The 20,852-nt window shown below is 36.2% G+C and overlaps 2 protein-coding genes across 27 annotated transcripts; both read right to left on the reverse strand.

Annotated features, from left to right (window-relative positions):
• Nucleotides 1-1,076: 1,076 nt before the first annotated feature.
• LOC147564073 (uncharacterized protein At4g15970-like) lies at nt 1,077-5,764 on the reverse strand. Its single transcript, XM_086664649.1, has 4 exons — nt 5,675-5,764; nt 4,703-4,759; nt 1,676-2,038; nt 1,077-1,586 (listed from the first exon to the last, which is right to left on the reverse strand). Exons 1-4 carry the CDS (start codon nt 5,762-5,764, stop codon nt 1,077-1,079), a joined length of 1,020 nt encoding a protein of 339 aa, XP_086520775.1.
• On the reverse strand, nt 5,637-20,057 carry LOC147564074 (CCA tRNA nucleotidyltransferase, mitochondrial-like). 26 transcript variants are annotated; one of them, XM_086643086.1, is made up of 11 exons: nt 19,854-20,051; nt 19,600-19,692; nt 16,028-16,160; nt 15,535-15,653; nt 15,243-15,295; nt 14,988-15,037; nt 14,808-14,906; nt 10,966-11,010; nt 10,460-10,543; nt 10,193-10,326; nt 5,637-6,195 (listed from the first exon to the last, which is right to left on the reverse strand). In XM_086643086.1, exons 3-9 carry the CDS (start codon nt 16,083-16,085, stop codon nt 10,539-10,541), a joined length of 429 nt encoding a protein of 142 aa, XP_086499212.1. In that variant the 5' UTR covers nt 16,086-16,160; nt 19,600-19,692; nt 19,854-20,051; the 3' UTR covers nt 5,637-6,195; nt 10,193-10,326; nt 10,460-10,538. The 26 variants fall into 26 exon arrangements, with proteins under 26 accessions (XP_086499212.1, XP_086499202.1, XP_086499189.1 ...); XM_086643076.1 differs by having other exon boundaries at nt 16,028-17,910; XM_086643063.1 differs by having other exon boundaries at nt 16,028-18,072.
• Between the last annotated feature and the right edge of the window lie 795 nt (nt 20,058-20,852).

Raw genomic sequence — 20,852 nt, forward strand, 5'->3', positions numbered from 1 at the left:
TAAAAGTGCTTAATTGGGAGTCGTAAAGTATGTTATATTAATTTATAAAACTTATTTACGTGCGTATGTCGCTAATTAAGCATATTTTACGCTGAATTTTTTATTTAAATAGACGACAGCAAGAAGTTTGTTTTTAGTTTTGTTTTCATTAATTTTGGATTATTTCGTGAAGTAAGTATTCCCCAATTTAATTATATATAAAAGAATTGAAGCTTAAAATTTCTTTCGCTCCTATTCTAGATCTACAAATATTTATTTGAGGACATAAAAGTCCAGGAATTATATTAAAATTGTCATGTTCCAAAAACCAAAATCAATGGGTTACAAAAGGGAACCATGAGGCTCTTCTTACTTTACATTATTCATCCCCATTAACAGAATGTGCTATAACAATTTAGAAAAATGACACTATGCCCGACCACTCTCGTGGGTGAATTCGTTTCAGGTGACATGATCGGGCGAGATTTAGAGAGATAATAAATCTTGCCCAGATACGTCATCCGGCTGGGATTCATCTGCGAGTGTGGCCTTGTATCATGGTTGAACATTTATCATTTTACTTAGGATTTTTTCAATTTCAATGTTTCTATTTAATGTTTTTATCCTCTCTTTTCCTAACTTCTTTTTCTCTCTAATTATTTCTTGTACATTGTATAAGAAGAAAAAGAAATGAAGTGACTTACAAATGGGAAGAGGAGGAGGGGCAAAGCTGATTTAATGGGCCGGGCCAAATTATAGACTCCAAATCTGTACATATTTGTAGGCACCACTAATACCATTTGTTTGTTGAATCTAGTCCACCCTAATTTTTCCGGGAGAGTGAGTTTTACCTTAACAGATATTGTAGTAGAAGAAACAGAACTATACCCTCAAGTTTCTTCCTTTGAAGTCGAAAACTCTGCAAGGAATTGAAGCTCATAAGCTTATAAATTAATAATATAAGAAAGAAGAAAAATACCAATGAACAAAATTGAACTTTTACTTGTTAAAAATTAAAAAAAAAACATTGTAAACATAAAAGAACATGACACAAAAGAAATATATAAATTACATAGAATAAAATAAATCGAGCATATTCAATTCAGTTTCCACTTAATATCGTCTTGCTTGCACTTTTGTGGTATGCTCGATGTCGATGGTCCCTTAAAAGACGGTTTTAATGACAAATATTTTCGCCAATCTTGGAGCAAAACCTTAAGATCATGAAGCTTATTATCTAGACCGAAACAACAATTTACGTGCATGGTATATACTTCTGTCAACTTAGGTACTGGGAGGCTGCATAATCCGCCAAAGTAAGCAGTATCGAGATATCTCATTTTCACACCAATTGTTTTGAAGATTCTGCCGTGTCTTATAATATCAAGTACATCTTGCTCATTCAAACTAGGGAAGAGTTCTTTCGAGGAACACCAATAATTGTAGAATTCTTTAGTTCTGTTGTTGGATTTAGCATAAAAGAACCCTGCATTTGGCTTGTTGTTTATATCATCAGATTTGCCGTAGTAAGCATCACAAGCAATTTGAAAATCTGCCTCCTCAAGAAATCTTTTGAATGGATCTCGAAGCCACATTATATCGGCATCCTATACATTAAAACAAAAACGAGAACAAATAATATTTTAGCTTGAGCTGAAAATCTTTAATTTTATGTGAGAATATAAAATAAAATTACCGTAAAAACAAAGCTAAATCCCATATGAAGAACACTTCGAAGAAATTCGGTTCTTGTCCACATCATCTTGAAGTAACGGTCGGACATAAAAGATGCCTCGGCAGTAAAATTGACACCTTCTGTGGTAAGTCGAAAGCAATGAGGATGAATTTCTGAGCAACGATTATATGCTTTTGGATCCACTGCTATTATCACTAAATGCTTTAGCAACTTCTCAGTGTCATTTCCAATTCGAAAGCTTTCAAGAAACACATCAAATATTGAATTAGGGGCTGCCCATGCTTCATTTAATGTTGTTAATATAACAGTATTATCTTTCATGGCTGCCTCCTTCAAAACCCTCTTCAATTTAACTTCATTTTCCTACAATAGGGGTATTATAGTTTAGTAATAAAATCGAATTAATATACAGTATGTTTTTCTTTGTTTGGTATATTCCCATAGTCGGCCCAGGTGTTTGGGGTCTCTAAAGTGGGTATTTTTTTATAAAATGTGTCCCGACGAATATTTGGTAATAACTGTGATGTTCTGCCCGACCAATATCCTTCGACTTTGAACAAAAAATATCTTAGACGTATATATAACAAAAATGGTGGGTGCACTTAAACTTTCCCAGGATATGCCCGAATGAAGTAGAGATTTGGGCCTTGAGTCTTTCTCTAAAACAAAACTTACACTATGAAAGTTCTATGGGCACTTCACTCTGGTGTTAAAGGCGTCTTCCGCTCCCAATTTGTGTGAGTTGAGTGCGTGAAAGAGGCGCCTTTTAACAATAACTGGGGCAACTATAAGCCCTGTAGCCTATCCTGATCCCATCGGAACAGACAGAAATCGAAAAGATCACAGAGAAGAAACATAGGACTTACTGGTGAAGAAAGAGAAGAGAGAAATACAGAAGAATATTTCGTGTTGTATAAGACCAGAAAATGCAATACTATAACGGCGAATAACACAAAGAACGTCAGAACACGGCGCCTATATATATGTCTTTGTTGATCGGAAAGCTTTTTGGAGGTACTTTCGGTGCCACCCAACATAACTATTTGATTTTAATCTTATTTTTGGTCTTCTTCTCTAGATCAATCAAAACATATTAGAGGGGAGGAAGAGATAAAATCTGTTTCCAGCCGAGGGATTTTAGGGGTTGGTGGCGCAACCTCCTAATTCCTCTCCCGGAGCAGTTATTGGCTGTTTTTCGTTTGAATCTTTGATTTTTTCCCTACAATTCCTCAAACCGACTCCAGAATCTATCCCTGGTCTTCCATTTCTATACATCTTCTCAGTTAATATTCACTTTAAACTTCATGATTCGACAGAAATAAGTTCCAAATCGACAACTCTCCATCAAAAGTTAGATCCATTAAAAGAGAATCGATTTTTGCATCAGTGTTGAACGAAGATGAAGATGAACTTTAGAAGATTGTGGTAAATCTCTCTAATTGAAAATTGAGATTGTACTCCTAGAGAGAGAAAATAGATCTATCAAAAGAGGCACATATTGTGTATAAAAAATAACGAAGATCTGTGTTTCAAGTATAAAATCACTAGAAGATAATCGACATCATAATCTCTATGTTGGATGGCATTCATTCTAGTATCGTCATATTACTACTTATTTAGTATAATTTTATTATTGTTGATCTTATATGATCCTTAATTTGTGACCTTTAGGGTCCTTGATTCGTAACCTTTAGAGTTTTGTTACTTTATTGTTGCTATCTTGTAATTCTTAGAATCTCTTTTCTTTTCTATTGAACTCCAAAATTCTGTGGAGTTTGGGGTTAGATTTAAAATAGGATCAAGGAATTCAAAAGATATTTTGAAGTCTGATTCCAAAGATTTGGTATTTTCTTCCTCGGACGGCATATACAACATCCCTCGGAGATAACGGAATGAAACCAAGCGTTGAGAATCTAGGCCTTCAATTACCATTCAATTCACCAGAAGAGCAAGCACCACTGACGCGTTTTGATTTAGCGCATTCAACATAAGTCCAAAATATCGGCAACATGTGTTTTTGCCCCTTTCAAGTTCAATTATTATGTAATCCTTCATGTAATGTTACTAATTGTGGACATTGTTCTTTGATGAATGAAAGGTTTATTCAAAAAAAAAAAAAATCTGTTTCCAAATTGGTTTATTTGATTCTGAAAGAGATGGAAGGAGGTTTCGGATTTGAATGCAAGTAAATGCTTCTCTCTTATGTTACAAAAGAACTTGCATGTTTATTGAGTTCGTTTCTCGAATTATTTAGTTATATAAATAAGGGGAAATGCTACTAGGCCCAGGGGCACGTTTGAGGGGGTGCCGCCGTTGCACCGGATCCCTCAAATTACAAAAATTTTCTCAAAGAGCAATGGGCTCCTAAATATCAAATAATTTAACATACTAAAATGTTTTAGGATAAGAATTTCTTTTACATAAACTACAAAAGTCATTATAAGGCAATGATACATACTGAAGAAATAATACAAGGTACCTCAAGATTCATGAGTTGGATAAGCAATTTAACAACCTGATTTAAAACATCTTGAGCACCTAAAGGTCATATAACAACTCTTAAACGTCATCCTAAGGGATATAAAATATGTGATCCAAATGGACGTGGTATTCATAAAAAAAAAATAAAAAGCCTCCATTTGTTTACCCATATATATATTACTTCAAGAGATTTTTACAAACAATATTATTGTGTTTCAATAGCTTGTTTGGCCACGCTAGGTGAAAAGTGTTTTTACAAGTGTTTTTACATCTCAAGAAACTAGAATATAGTCCTTACTCCATAGTAGAAAAAAGTTTATTTTCAATTGTTCGTGTTGTGGTAGTGGACGTTTGTTAGTGCATGGTCGAGGTGGTGGTTAGGGTGGTGGAGTCGGGACCATGACATGTGTCAACGGAAGTGTAGTGAAGGTAGTATAGGGGTTGTCGTAGAGGTCGTGTTGGTTTTGTGGTGGTGGCGTGGTCGACAGAAGATATATTTTAAGAAGTAACAATAAAATTATCATTATGAAAGTGTGTAAAACATACCTTTGATATTAAAGGAATAGCAAGTAAGTTCACTTGCCAATTACACAGAAGGCAGACCTAGTAATTCATTTATGGCAGAGGTTCAGTAATCATCATTGAATGCTGCGACTTTGAGGCATCCAAAATATTTTTTTGAGCTATAAAGACTTTAGTCAATCAAATTTGACTTAAGGACAACCTACTACATAGTAATTGAGTAGTTGTTTGTTGATCAATTCTATAACAAAACGTCGTACATAGAAAATTGAAGATTATTGCGAACATAACAGAATTGACAAATGAATTTTTTTACATTATCAATCCTTTGCTTCTGTGATTTTCTTGGGTCGGTAATGATGGTCAATTTGCAAGAACTATTGTAAGACAAAAGAAACAAGAATTGGAAGAGAAATCTGCATTAGAAGCTTAATGATCTTCTGTCAAGGTTCTTGAATAAAAATGAGTTGAATGATGATTTTGTGATAGATATTGTTATTAGTTTTATATTAGTAGGTCAGGACACAACTTCAGCAGCTTTGACATGGTTTTTCTGGTAAATTTCTTGCCACCCGAAAGCAGAAGAAGAGACAATAAAGGAGATAGAACATATATCAGAAGAACAAGACGGCTACAACGATGTGAGGACATGATATACATCCACACCTCGCTCTATGAGAGCATGAGGTTGTACCCACCTGTTCCGGCTGACAGTAAAAGAGGCGGTCGGATACTATGTTTTACCAGATCCCCTGTGAGGATTGGAAAGAGGGTTTGAAAGTTCATGGAATTTGGATAAGTCATCTATGTATGAAGTTCTGTTGGTTTCTCTCTATAGTTTTGTTTATATTGTTATATGATTTCTATATTAAAGATATTTCATACTGTAAGTGTATGAACCTTGCCCTACTAAGTGGAAGGCTTAAGTAACTATCATTTTCTGCTCGGACTAGAAATATCCGAACTACGTAATAAATTAAGATATTATCAAGTTACCACTACGAAAATCAATTCCCTCTCCATGGCAACTATTTCTATGACCAAGACTGTTCTGCGTCTTAAGCCATGGTTCTTTGTCTTCAGCATTGTAACGGTTTCTCTACAAACCTTGAAAAGATATATATATATATATATATATATATATATATATGTATATTACCTGCAACCTAAAATGGATGTCGTTAGTGCTAGAAGACCAAATAAGTTAGCTCCACAGAAGAAATCACCGCCAAGAGCTGCTGCATTGTGAAATCACCTTTTTCCCATTAGCACGACTTTGTCGAAGTAGAAAGGAGGTAGTTCGGGCATGTTGGCTTTTTGATGTAAACAGCATCAGCGGAGATAAATCAAGTTCAAGAGTTGAACCATCTTGGTACGTTTCAAATGATACTCTCTCATCCAATCAAGGCATTCCTCTGAAGTGCCAGAGGGATGAGCAAGCTGCCAATCTAGCTGCAAAACATTATTGATTTCTTTCGCATTAACCAACGGTTTCATTTCCCACACATTTTCAAGCCCTGCACGTAATATATTTTCACATCATATGGCTTTTATGACACATGTACAAGGATAGTTGATATTTGAAGGCTGAGGAAAAGAAGTTAGAATCGCCGAATCCGGATTAGAACTGCCGAATCTGGGTGGGTTGTCCACATAGACTTTTGAATCACAAAGACCAAACAGATATTATAGTGATTATACCTTCTAAAGTCTGATCTCTCCTTTTCAAGGGTCCTTTCTCGGATTGTGTTGATTCCTAAGAAGAAAAGCAGCTCTTCTTCATATTTTCGGCCCATAAGCTTGGTAGGTGGGACTTTCAAAATCATTTATAAGATCCTTGCATCTAGAATTGCTAAAGTTATGGAGAAGCTGATCTCTCCTTTCCAAGGGGCCTTTGTGGGTGGTACGCAAATCCTAGATGTAATGATAGCTAATGAGCTAATCGACTCTAGGAGAAGACAAGGCAAGAAGGGTCCCATCATTAAAGCAGACTTAGAGAAAGCTTATGATCGTATCAACTGGGATTTTGTCTATCACATGATGGACCGTATGGGGTTCGGGTACAAGTGGAGAACCTGGATTTATTCGTGCATCTCCTCGGCTACTTTCTCAGTGATAGTCAATGGAAGACCTTCCGAAGTCTCCCAGAGCCCGAGAGGAATCAGACAAGGCGATCCCATCTCTCCCCTCCTTTTCCTTCTGGTGGGGAAGGTGTTAAGTCAGTGTATGCAGCAAGCAGAGGATAAAGACTGGATTAAGGGGTTCCAAGTGGGTTCTTCGGGCAGGCGAATCAACCACCTTCAGTTTGCGGATGACACACTATTTTTCCTTGATGAGGACTTGACCAACATCACGAAATTGAGGGATATCCTCATTTGGTACGAGCTAACGTCGGGCATCAAGGTAAACACGAAGAAATCCTTCATTTATGAAGCCACTAAGCAAAGCTTGAAAAATCGGAAATCGGGAATAGTCGGTCGACCCGGGCCTAGCTACTAGTCGGGACTACAACGGGACCAGTCGGATTTAATCGGTTAATATAAAATAATAATATATACTATAATATATCATATGTAAATTATGTATATATTATAAATTATATAATAGAGATTATACATAATATATGGAGTATATATATAATATATCATATATAAATTATATATATACATAATATAAATTATATAATAGATAGATTACTTCCATAATAAAACTAACTAAAATTTGTGCTAAAACTCATCCTCATTTTCCTCCTAGATTCATTACTAAGTTCAGAAAAAATTGCTTTCAAAATTGACAACCAACAATAAAATAAAATTGGCAAGAAATTTAACTAATATTGACTTCAATATTTGTTTCCAAATTCGAAATCTTTCAATGTTAAAGATAGAATTTTTTTTTTAAAATTTTAAATTCAAAAGGGTATATGGTAATTACAATTTCTAATTTAGTGCACTCTCGTCAAGATTTTCTACCAAAGTTGGTCAAGTTTCTTTCCAAATTCTTATTTATTTTAGGTTTAAATATGATAATGGTAGCCTTATTTTTCCAAGAAAATTATCTTTCCAAATTCTTATTTATATTAGGCTTAAAGAGAGGGTTCTAGAGAATAAAAAATATAAAGAAAAAACAGAAGACAACTTTCTTCAGCTGTAGAGAGAGAAAGAAGACAAAAAAAGAAAGAGGGAGAGAGAGAAAAAAGAGATCGAGGATGAGAAATAGAAAGAGAGATCGAGGGAGAGAAGAGCAGATTGAAGACTTCTTCATGTTTCTCTCTCTATAATAATGAGGTAGATTGAAGATCATACTAACCCTTGAGAAACCCTAAACAAAATAAGGGTCGTTTTTTTTTTTCTGCCCAGCCGAGTTATTCGACGCCTAGCCGACTAGCCGTTTCGGCCCTAGTCGACTCCAGGCGCTGACTAACTCGGTCTTGGAAATCGACTAGGGCTTCATGCCCTAGTCGATCAGCTACCTTCCGACTACCGTGTGATCGGCGCCTAGCCGCCGATTTTTAAAGCATAGCCACTGAGATTGCAAAAGGGGGGATCTGTCCATCAGTTTGCTATTCTCCTCCCAAATTGGAAATGCTTTAATAATCGGCGCCTAGGCGGCGGCTAGGCGCCGATCACACGGTAGTCGGAAGGTAGCAGATCAACTAGGGCATGAAGCCCTAGTCGATTTCCAAGACCGAGTTAGTCAGCGCCTGGAGCCGACTAGGGCCGAAACGGCTAGGCGCCGAATAACTCGGCTGGGCAGAAAAAAAAAAACGACCCTTATTTTGTTTAGGGTTTCTCAAGGGTTAGTATGATCTTCAATCTACCTCATTATTTTAGAGAGAGAAACATGAAGAAGTCTTCAATCTGCTCTTCTCTCCCTCGATCTCTCTTTCTATTTCTACTCCTCGATCTCTTTTTTCTCTCTCTCCCTCTCTCTTTTTTTGTCTTCTTTCTCTCTCTACAGCTGCAGAAAGTTGTCTTCTGTTTTTTCTTTATATTTTTTATTCTCTAGAACCCTCTCTTTAAGCCTAATATAAATAAGAATTTGGAAAGATAATTTTCTTGGAAAAATAAGGCTACCATTATCATATTTAAACCTAAAATAAATAAGAATTTGGAAAGAAACTTGACCAACTTTGGTAGAAAATCTTGACGAGAGTGCACTAAATTGGAAATTGTAATTACCATATACCCTTTTGAATTTAAAATTTTTAAAAAAAAAATTCTATCTTTAACATTGAAAGATTTCGAATTTGGAAACAAATATTGAAGTCAGTATTAGTTAAATTTCTTGCCAATTTTATTTTATTGTTGGTTGTCAATTTTGAAAGCAATTTTTTCTGAACTTAGTAATGAATCTAGGAGGAAAATGAGGATGAGTTTTAGCACAAATTTTAGTTAGTTTTATTATGGAAGTAATCTATCTATTATATAATTTATATTATGTATATATATAATTTATATATGATATATTATATATATACTCCATATATTATGTATAATCTCTATTATATAATTTATAATATATACATAATTTACATATGATATATTATAGTATATATTATTTTATATTAACCGATTAAATCCGACTGGTCCCGTTGTAGTCCCGACTAGTAGCTAGGCCCGGGTCGACCGACTAGTCCCGATTTCCGATTTTTCAAGCTTTGCTCAGTGGATAAAGAGGCAACAGTTAATCTCATGTTCAATAAGGAGTTCAATGCGTGGGAAATCATCACTAGAAGGACCCTAAATGATTGGGAGATTCGGCAATACTTCGAACTTCTAGAGGTGATTCAAGGGTTTCAGATCCGTGTTTCGCCGGATAAGAGGGTGTGGAGATCGGTGGATAGTAAGAAGATGTCAGTAAAGGAGTGTTAATTGTTACTGGAACCAGAGGATCAAATAATACATCCGAACCTAACCAAAGTTATCAACCGTAAGATCATCCCTCCAAGAGTCGGATTCTTGTTGTGGGCCACTTTCATAGGCAGAATTCCTTCGGTGGATCTTTTGAAGAGAAGGGGCTTTCAACTAGTTAACTGGTGTGTGTTGTGCAAATCAGAAGAGGAGTCCATAAACCACTTGTTTCTCCATTGTGGAGTTGCTGATAATCTATGGTCTTACTTCATAGGGTCTTTGAAGACTCAATGGTGTACAACAAATTCTATCAACGACATGCTCGATCAATGGGAGGGGATTCGCAAGCCGAAATCTAAGAAGGATATATGGGACTTAATTCCAGTCGCTATCATTTGGAACCTTTGGAAGAATCGTAACGACAAGATATTTAAGGACTCTAATGCAAACTCAAATCTAGATGTGGACGACGTAAAAGGAACGATCTATAATTGGATTAGTTGTCTTGATAAGTTTAAACTCGTGTCCTATGTAGATGTTGTCGGTAACTGAGAGGCGTGGATTCCGTGTGTTTGTCCATGATCCACTCTCTCCCCCTTGTATAGTTCTCTCTTTGTTTTAATATTAATTCAAATTTTCAAAAAAAAAATAGTGATTGTACCTGGTCCAATGACGGTCCTTTCGACATTGTTGAACAAACTCTGCTCGTCTAACTCAATCTGCTTGTCTGGAGAAACGTTGGTTAAATCAATAGAGCAACACGCCAAAAACCTTCAATTTTTCGTAAAAGCAATCCTACATAACCAAAGGAATAAATGTAAAGGGGGCCCATATAGACAACCTTTAAACCACATGTAAATCATCAATGAGAGATCAGAATAGCTAAACTAATATCAAAGAAATAAGAAGAGCTAAACTAAGATCTTACCTTTTTCGCTTTGTTGCCTAAATATACTCATTTTCGAAGAGGAAGAAACAGGTTCAAGTACAAGTAACGCCTTGTTTGCTCATTCTACAAATCACACAAAAATTACAGAGATTCTAAGTAATCTTTAGCAACCATCCCATATATGTAGATATAAATTGAGATGAAAAACAATGCAACTTGGTAGATCATAATTGCTCTGAATATAATAAAGGTAAAGATAAATTAGTCGTCAAGGGTAACCGAATGAGCCGACAGAAAGTTACATGACCTATACCACATCTCTTATCCACTCTGTGGTGAAACACAAGAGACTTTCATAGTAAGTAAATACTCAGCTGTTCAACATTTTTAACGTTAACAGCTGCAGGATGTGTTAGTCCATATGTGCAAACTATCACCCATAACTTTCTACTAATATTCTCAACCGTACTCATGAGGAATTCTGTGACTTCAAACTAAATTTCAGATACCGAAAAGCAAAATAGCAACACCAGGTAGTTGCAAACCCGTTGGATCCCTCTGATAATGCAGGCTCGGACTTGGGATGAAGACTGAAGACAATCCACAAATCAATATCACCAAAGGAGGCCTAAGTGCATATCATGATAAATAAAATGAATCTACTACTGAAAATAATAGATTAAGATACATAGTGAAGTCAATAGAATCTAACAGTCACATGTCAACAGCTATTATCGATGGCAGAATGTGTCATCTTGATTTAGGTGATGAGTCTGGTGTACAAGTTAGCCGAGATTGGCGTTAAAATGTATTATCAGTACAGCTCAAAAGTATTATGAACTATCTTAGTATTCACTTTAGAGAAACATTTGTTTAGAGTTTGAATGAATATTTTACCCTCGCAAATACCATGAAGCATAGCTGTTACAACTGCAATTTGCGTTCAAGTTTCAACACTTGGTCACCCAAGTGGTCGGAAGTGTTGACATAACTCCAAAATTCTGGAGGTCCCGGGTTCGATTTCCAAAGGAGGTGGAATCCATGGTTATTGAATTTGAGATATTAAAGGTATAAATAATTGATGTAGGACAGAAATGGGAAGTTGGAAATAAGGAAGAAAATAACTTGATTATATTATAGATATAAGAAATATCGCACTAGTATCACACCAGTACAAACTAGGAATCACTCCTAGAGCCCTTAGGCATCACACCTTTGGGGTATTTGCATCACACAAACACATAAAGCTTAACTAGCTGCTGGAATACTCTCTGTCTGTCCTCAAACAGCAGAATACAACCCTTATATATAGCCTAAAACTGACCCTTAATATCCCATACTTATAGACTTTTAAACTTCTAAACTCCTAGGACATAAAAGACATTAAAGAGACACTAGATGACATTAAAGACATTAAAGAGACACTAAAAGACATTAAAGACACTTAACCATCCTAATACTTAGAAACTAGTAGAATCTCCACAAAGACATGTGGATCAGGCCCGCATTATTCAAGGTTCTAAGTGGGCCATTCATGCAAGACACGATAAATCAGAATTTCGATCTGGCAATCCTTCTTTTGACGTCTCCCATATGCCTTAAACAGTTGCTGCCATTCATCTCTATCAATTCTCCCGGGCTTGAGAAAACTCGACCCCGACGAGTTAAATGCATAAAATTTCTCATCAAGGTCCTGGTCAAGTACTTTGGACTCATCATCTCTATCAATTCTCCCGGGTTTGAGAAAGCTCGACTCTGGCGAGTTAAATGCATAAAGGTCTTCGTCAAGTACTTTGAACTCATCATATCTAATCCTTGTATAGTCAGTAAGTGGGTGCCCCTTCCAATTAATCCAATATCCTTGATGGGAATCCACCTCGATAGAAACACTTTGATGATCAACAATGTCTTTAGTTTCTTCATTTTCCACTGTTAGAGATGTGGTAACGAGTCCAACAACAGATACATGGGAACTATTTTCTTCCTCCTCTAGGTCATTATCCTCATAGATTCCATAATCAAATAAAGTTTCATTTTCTAGAGTTTTCTCTTCATTATTTCCGGCTTGCTCATCTCCTTTTGCAGTTTCAGGATGTTTAGCAAGATGGTGTGTTCGAGTTTCCATCTTAGCTAGTCTGGTTTGCACGTCTTTGAGTCGTTCTGTAATTTCAAAAATGATATCGTCTCGTTCATTCTCAGTTAATCTTCTCCTAAGTCCGGATCTAGTTGCCATCATGTAACCTCGCTCTGATACCAAACTGATGTAGGACAGAAATGGGAAACTGGAATTAAGGAAGAAACTAACTTGATTATATTATAGATATAAGAAATAACGCACTAGTATCACACCAGTACAAACTAGGAATCACTCCTAGAGCCCTTAGGCATCACACCTTTGGGGTATTTGCATCACACAAACACATAAAGCTTAACTAGCTACTGGAATACTCTCTGTCTGTCCTCCAAACAGCAGAATTACATGCCTTATATAGGCCTAAAACCCACCTTTGCTATCTTTACTTGTAGACTATTGAACTTCTAAACTCCTATAGCACTAAAAAACATTATAAAGGACATTTAAGGCATTAAAGAGACACTATAAGACATTAAAGAGACACTAAATGACATTAAAGACACTTAACCATCCTAATACTTAGAAACTAGTAGAATCTCCACAAAGACATGTGGATCAGGCCCGCATTATTCAAGGTTCTAAGTGGGCCATTCATGCAAGACACGCCAAATCAGAATTTGGGTCTGGCAATCCTTCTTTTGACGTCTCTCATATGCCTTAAACAGTTGCTGCCATTCATCTCTATCAATTCTCCCGGGCTTGAGAAAACTCGACCCCGAAGAGTTAAATGCATAAAATTTCTCATCAAGGTCCTGGTCAAGTACTTTGGACTCATCATCTCTATCAATTCTCCCGGGTTTGAGAAAGCTCAACTCTGGCGAGTTAAATGCATGAAGGTCTTCGTCAAGTACTTTGAACTCATCATATCTAATCTTTGTATAGTCAGTAAGTGGGTGCCCCTTCCAATTAATCCAATATCCTTGATGGGAATCCACCTCGATAGAAACACTTTGATGATCAACAATGTCTTTAGTTTCTTCGTTTTCCGCTGTTAGAGATGTGGTAACGAGTCCAACAACAGATACATGGGAACTATTTTCTTCCTCCTCTAGGTCATTACACTCATAGATTCCATAATCAAATAAAGTTTCATTTTCTAGAGCTTTCTCTTCATTATTTCCGGCTTGCTCATCTCCTTTTGGAGTTTCAGGATGTTTAGCAAGATGGTGTGTTCGAGTTTCCATCTTAGCTAGTCTGGTTTGCACGTCTTTGAGTCGTTCTGTAATTTCAAAAATGATATCGTCTCGTTCATTCTCAGTTAATCTTCTCCTAAGTCCGGATCTAGTTGCCATCATGTAACCTCGCTCTGATACCAAACTGATGTAGGACAGAAATGGGAAGTTGGAAATAAGGAAGAAAATAACTTGATTATATTATAGATATAAGAAATATCGCACTAGTATCACACCAGTACAAACTAGGAATCACTCCTAGAGCCCTTAGGCATCACACCTTTGGGGTATTTGCATCACACAAACACATAAAGCTTAACTAGCTGCTGGAATACTCTCTGTCTGTCCTCAAACAGCAGAATACAACCCTTATATATAGCCTAAAACTGACCCTTAATATCCCATACTTATAGACTTTTAAACTTCTAAACTCCTAGGACATAAAAGACATTAAAGAGACACTAGATGACATTAAAGACATTAAAGAGACACTAAAAGACATTAAAGACACTTAACCATCCTAATACTTAGAAACTAGTAGAATCTCCACAAAGACATGTGGATCAGGCCCGCATTATTCAAGGTTCTAAGTGGGCCATTCATGCAAGACACGATAAATCAGAATTTCGATCTGGCAATCCTTCTTTTGACGTCTCCCATATGCCTTAAACAGTTGCTGCCATTCATCTCTATCAATAATGTAGTAAGTTTGTCGGGCTTCATGCCTCTTTAGTATGTTGTTGGGCTTCAAGCCTCTTTCATTCCTAGTTTAACTAGGCGGTTATCGTGCTTATCACATCTTGATGATGTATCAATGCCATGTACTGACTATTCTAGATAGTAGTCCATACTAAAAAAAACTGCAAGTTGCGAAATTTGTTTCCCAGCTCTGTATGGACACCCAACTTACACCTAGTTTCAGACAATAATCTCTAGTGAATTTATTTCATGATCAACCAGAAGCTAATAAAATATAGATAAAATCGATAAGTATTATTTTCAAAGAAATATGAATGTCACAGCATTTTTCATATATATATATATATATGAACAACAAAGCGAAAATAGGAGCATATAGTACCGAAACGGATAGCTCGAAGCACTCGTAGAGGACCATCCAACAATGTTTCCTTTGGAGGTAAAGGAGTCACTATCTTTCCTGATCTTAGATCCATTGCACCTGAACAAGACGATGTCTTAACAAACCAATTTTATAAAATTTAAGTGCATACATCATATAAGAAAGTTCACCAACTCTAACCTCGTCCAGTGAAATCTTCAACTGAATCAACGTTGATGTTATAAAACAAACTATACGAGAAACAAAAATGTGTATTATTAATTTACTATCATGACAAATCCACAAGTGAGCATTAAGTAGTCATAAAATTCTGGATAATAATGCCTCTCTTTTATGAGTAAGGAACATGCACTATCTGTTTCTACAGATTTCTGCAGGATAAATCAATTATGTAATCGACATATTTCACGGTCAGAATCAGTATAGAGCAACAACCTGTTAATCGTTAAATCCCTTCGGTATGCATCCTCTTTAGCAGTGCCAAACTCCTGAAGTAATTAGATAGGCATGTGTCAATTAAGCTCATATACTGTCTGGAAAGAATAACACTAACATCAATTACTAATATCAACTAAACCACAAGTTCCAAACATGGAAACCATGTAATATGTTAGAGATCAACAACTTACAACAACTAATCTTAAGTATTCGGCAAAAATACTAATTTATAACCGTGCCACGAACAGGTAACTAGAAATTCAAAATGGTTATTTTCCTGTGTTCTTACCATTGTAGGAATGCGACTGTTCTCACTATAGCTTTCAGATCTAAGGTTCGCAAAATCAATCCACACATCAAACAGACGCATCCTCGCTGTTTCCAAGTTTTTGTGACTGGTCAGGATTGCTACAAATAGGGAATACATTCATGATATAGTGCTACATTTGCAAAGTAGAGAAAAAATAAACAAGGGGATATAAAAGCTTGTAGACAATCAAACTACAAGTTAGTTGCAGAACAAGCAGCTTTCCAAGAAGCAGTATAACGGTAATCACCGAATCTTTCAAAACTGAACCGATAGAAAGATATTTGGAGAACAATAATCTTCTGCCTTCTTTAGTCGTTATTATTGTGAACTCTAAGGAAGGTCACCAGAAACAATAAGGTTGAAACTATTTGAAGTGTAAGAATGTACTAGTAACTAAAAATGACAACATGTCATATTAGAAGAAATTGTATGGCCATATCTTACGGAAAAACAAGAAGGTTGAGTTACTAACAACCATTGGGTGACACCAATTCCTTGTGGCTCTTCCCCTGCAAATGACAAGTACTCATTGATCTTTTCACAGCATTCGCATCCCAACATGTTGTCTAATGCAATATCAGTTCATAACAATCCTTGCCTAAAAGCTGTAAAAATGAAAACCAATAAGTCCATTATCAAGAATTGAAGAAAGTTCCGAAGCCACACACCCTGATTTGTTTGCGTCAAAAGAAAAGGGAAAAAGGGAACCCATTGAACATGATATATTCAAGAATACAATACAAGAACCTAAAACTAGAGGAGTACATTTATCATTTATGTCGAAATGCAAAATATAGTGAACCATAACTCGTGGCATATCAGGAAGGGCATTGGCTTTTACATCTACGTCCACAAAATAGGTACAATTGACAGGAAAGTGGTGATTCGGACCTTCCAATATCAGGAATCAGGATATCAGAAGTCAAGCATAACTGCATATGAAAATAACAACCATACTCCATCAAGTACATGACAAGGCCATACATTTAACTAAATTCCCATGCATTTGAGATGACCAACTTAAAAATGGAAGCTTTTTACTAGCCCATGATTAAGAGTTGATCAAACTGATATTTGAATAATCCTAAACTTATCAAGAAGCCCACATTATTTAGTGATCAGATTGTGGAATTCCACTCAAGTTAATATTAAATAAACAAACCCACAGAACTTTTAGCACATAAAAGCACAAATCTTGTATTAATAACCAATTAGAAGACGAAAACTTTTCAAAAATCGATGCTCATAGTTGTAGTCCCATTATTAGGTAACGAAAGTTAAGAACTTGATACTACTGAAAGCAATTTCTAACTACTAAGGTAAGCAAAGTATCTGGTAGGATCCAACAGAGTTGAAACGTGAACTGAGATACAACTGATGCGCCATTAAGTATTCCAAACTCCGTACAGCTCTTGCGTCATAAGGGGTTTTGTTGAATCGTTTCATCCATAACACCACATGAAGAGAACAGGAAGTAACCCGGAGATGTCAACTTATCATAGAATGCGTTTTCGTGTCTAAAGCTACTGGTAGAAGCCAACATAGTTGAAACCAAACTGAGATACAATTGATGTGCAATTAAGTTTCCCAAACTTCGGTAGCTCTTGTGTCATTTAGGGTTGTGTTGAATAGTTTCACCCATAACACCACATAAAGAGAACAGTAACCATGAGATGCCAACTTGTCATGGAATGAGTTTTCGTGTCTAAAGCAACTGTTGCGTCAAGTCAATTAACGAACAACCAAACAGAAACACTAAAAACAAAATTAATGTGAGTCAGTTGGTGTCCAATGAACTCCAGCCCGAACTGATAAATCATCAATGGACACTCCAATGGCTCCAATGATATCTTGTAGTAGTTGCTGCAACGAGCTCAAACATGACCATCACACTAACTCAAGCGACATATACCCGCGTATACAATTTTGCACTATCAGATAACTTAAATTTGACTGGCTTTTACACGTTACTGTATCACACAAATGGAAGCCTTTACCTCGTCGCACACAAGCTTCTTCATTACTCTTCGCTTTCAAATGTTATGAAAATGGAAAACCTTCACCGCTGTCCTCCCATATGTTGCATTGGAGGAAGAGTGTACGAACGACTCCAATGGTAGGTGTTCAGTCGATGAGAGTCTGACAGACTGCTCAGCAAGTTATGTTCGGGTGAAATCAAAGAGTACTGACGGACGGAATCGTCAATATTTTGGTAATATCTTGCAGAACTTGGAGGGAGTATTGGTGTCATTAAGATCAATACAATTTGGGCACTATGTCAAAAGGAAGTATATTGTAATGATCAGCTATGACCTCCAGGAATATTTGTGAAATCTCTCCATTTAGCTTTCTCAGCTGTAGAATCAACAAGTGGGCAACTTTTAGCTAAGCCTCTCCTTATCAATTGGTGCAATCTTACAAAATCGACCGAGTTGAAACCCAAACAAAGATTAGAAAATGAACCACCAAAAGCGACTCCACTAGCTCTATTCATATTTTGCACTCTTGCATTAGTTGCTGCAACAAGATCCAAACAATAGACAAATTTGTGTATTAAATAGCCCACTTTTATATGCACCAACATGAATTTTGTGTATAGTATTACCCACATTTAGATGCTCCGACATCGATTTTATGTATAACATTGTCCACATTTATATGCACCAACATATTTTGGGTATAGAATAGCCCACATTTATATGCACCGACATAAATTTGGTGTATAGAATAACCCACATTTAGATGCACCGACATAGAAAATAGAATTGCCCACATTTATATGCCAACATATTTTGTGTATAAAATAGCCCATATTTAGATGGATCGACATCGATTCTATGAATAAAATTGCCCACGTTTATATGCACCAACATAAATTTTGTGTGTAGAATAACCCACATTTAGATGCATCGGCATAGATTCTATGTATAGAATTGTCCACATTTATATGCAACAACACATTTTGTGTACAGAATAACCCACATTTATATGCACCGTCATCGAATTTATATATAAAATTGCCCACATTTATATGCAAAAAAACACATTTGTGTATAAAATAGCCCACATTTAGATGCACCGACATGATTCCGTGGATAAAATTGCCCACATTTATATGCACCGTGTATAGAATAACCCACATTTAGATGCACCGACATAGATTCTATGTATAGAATAGCCCACTGCCCACATTTAGATGAACCGTCATCAATTTTATTCGTAAGAATCGCCCACATTTATATGAACCAGCATATTTTGAGAATAGAACCCACATTTAGATGCACCGACATCTTCCTATGTGTAGAATTGCCCACATTTATATGCACCAACAAATTTCGTGTATAGGATAGCCCACATTAGATGCACCAACATAGATTTTATGTAATTGCCGACATTTTTGTGTATAGAATAGCCCACATTTAGATACACCGACATCGAGCGTATAGAATTGCCCACATTTATATGCACCAACATATTTTGTATAGAATTGCCCACATGTATATGCACCAACATATTTTGTATAGAATATCCCACATTTAGATGCCCCGACATCGATTTTATGAATAGAATTGCCCACATTTATATGCACCAACTTAGATTGAGAAATTTCTCAAATAAAAAAAACTCAGATTTGGAAATTTCTCAAATAAAAAAAAACTTAGATTTGGAAATAGAACTGCCCACTTTCATTGGCACCAACTTAGATTTTTTGTACCTTAGAGCCCACAATTATATCTGGTACAGTTTTTTCAATCAAAATCTCACGTGATCGTACTCAAAATCAACGACGAAAACAGAAAACTATGAAGCCTTTGGAAAACAAGAAGTTACAGTGAGTGGATCAAGTAATAAGAAATCAATTATTAAAACCTAGAAGATTGAAATCAATTGCTTGGATTTTGAAAGAGTTTATGATGTGTTTAGTCTTTTTCATCCACACCAAAATAACACGATTAGGTCACCCTTACAAAATCGAAGGCAGAAGCACAGAAACCTTTTGAAAAACAAAAATTATCTGAATCGAATTAAGAAAAGGTGACAAACCTAAAAGATTGAAATCAGTAACGCCGTATTCATTGTCTGGAACTGTTTGATCGCTAATATTGAGTTCTTGAAGGTTTCTTGATGTGATAAACCCTATTTCACCCACATAAAAAAACAGTCAAATCATCCTATCGAAAGAGGAGGAAGTCTCGTGAAAAACAAGAAATATGATCAAATATAATTGGAAAAAACGACAAACCCTAAAAGATTAAAATCGAGTAAAATTGTTAGTATTAAGAGGAGAAGATTCGAACCGAATTAAAAATCGACAAACCCTAAAAGTCTCTTGAAGTTGATAATTTCAATAACATTCCTTTCAGACAACCGGATTTCGATTTCGCTTGCTTCGCGAACTCGAACTGCCTCTGCAAATCAAGACTCCCTCGCTGGCGAGTTCTGGCGTGGATTTTTCTTGAGAAACAAGTAACTCGTTGGTTTGTGTTCTTTTTCCTTTTTATGTTGGTTTGTGTATAGGTTTTCTTTTTTAATTGTTAATACTCCCTCCGTCCCATTTTGTTTGGGTGTTATTCCTTTTGAGGAAGTCCCAAAATGTTTGTCCACTTACTTTAAATAAGACTCATTTATTACTAGTTTTAGTGAGGTTTCCTAAGCTACCCTTACTTTTAATACTAATAAAAAAATTCTATTGGTTCTACACTAGTTCCAATGTAGTTTTCAATGTAATACTCTAAAGTAAACATGGGTAATTTAGGAAAATACTTTTAGTTAGGAAGCAATAAATGGCAATCCTTAATAAGTTGGATCTCCCAAAAGGTCAAACAAAATGGGACGGAGGGAGTAGGTTTTTAAAGAAATCATCAGGGAGCGGCCAAAAGCCCCCAAAAATTGTTGTTAGCACCCCCAAGGAGAATGACTAAGGTTAATATCCCTTGACTGCAAACATGGCGCACCCGGGTATAAAAGATATAGATCGACACGTCCAAAGCCCAAAGCAAGATTGTGGAATGAGGACCAGTCCGGGACCAAATCTAGATCCCCAAGAGTATTTTTAAAATTTCTTCTTATCCTCCTCCTACTCCTCATCTCTTTGGGTTCCCCTTCATTGGAGGTCTCATTTTCTAGACTCGAAGGTTTGGTGAACCAGTCGACGGTTAGGTCGTGGTCGGAAGGAGACTTTTTGTCAGAGGGAGACAAAAAGAAGTGGGTGGTAAAAACACCTTCAAAGGGTGAAAAACACATTGTCCTTAACAAGTTCGGGCATGCCTACAAAAACTTCCCGAAAGATGCATGGT

Source organism: Eschscholzia californica, unplaced genomic scaffold (assembly GCF_041429995.1).
Source record: "Eschscholzia californica isolate CP2 unplaced genomic scaffold, dmEscCali1.0.p SCAF_1, whole genome shotgun sequence".
Taxonomy (NCBI): Eukaryota; Viridiplantae; Streptophyta; class Magnoliopsida; order Ranunculales; family Papaveraceae; genus Eschscholzia; species Eschscholzia californica.

Bases quoted from the DNA above. Each gene is read 5' to 3' on its own strand.
- LOC147564073 (XM_086664649.1), bottom strand. From the start codon at position 5,764: ATGCTGAAGACAAAGAACCATGGCTTAAGACGCAGAACAGTCTTGGTC. The intron at 2,039-4,702 runs GTATGTTTTACA...CCCCTATTGTAG, and splicing joins CTATTCCTTTAATATCAAAG to GAAAATGAAGTTAAATTGAA. The intron at 1,587-1,675 runs GTAATTTTATTT...TTTAATGTATAG, and splicing joins GATTTAGCTTTGTTTTTACG to GATGCCGATATAATGTGGCT.
- LOC147564074 (XM_086643089.1), bottom strand. From the start codon at position 16,085: ATGAGTACTTGTCATTTGCAGGGGAAGAGCCACAAGGAATTGGTGTCA. The intron at 15,296-15,534 runs GTAAGAACACAG...TAATTACTTCAG, and splicing joins ACAGTCGCATTCCTACAATG to GAGTTTGGCACTGCTAAAGA. The intron at 14,907-14,987 runs GTTAGAGTTGGT...CGTCTTGTTCAG, and splicing joins TGAAGATTTCACTGGACGAG to GTGCAATGGATCTAAGATCA.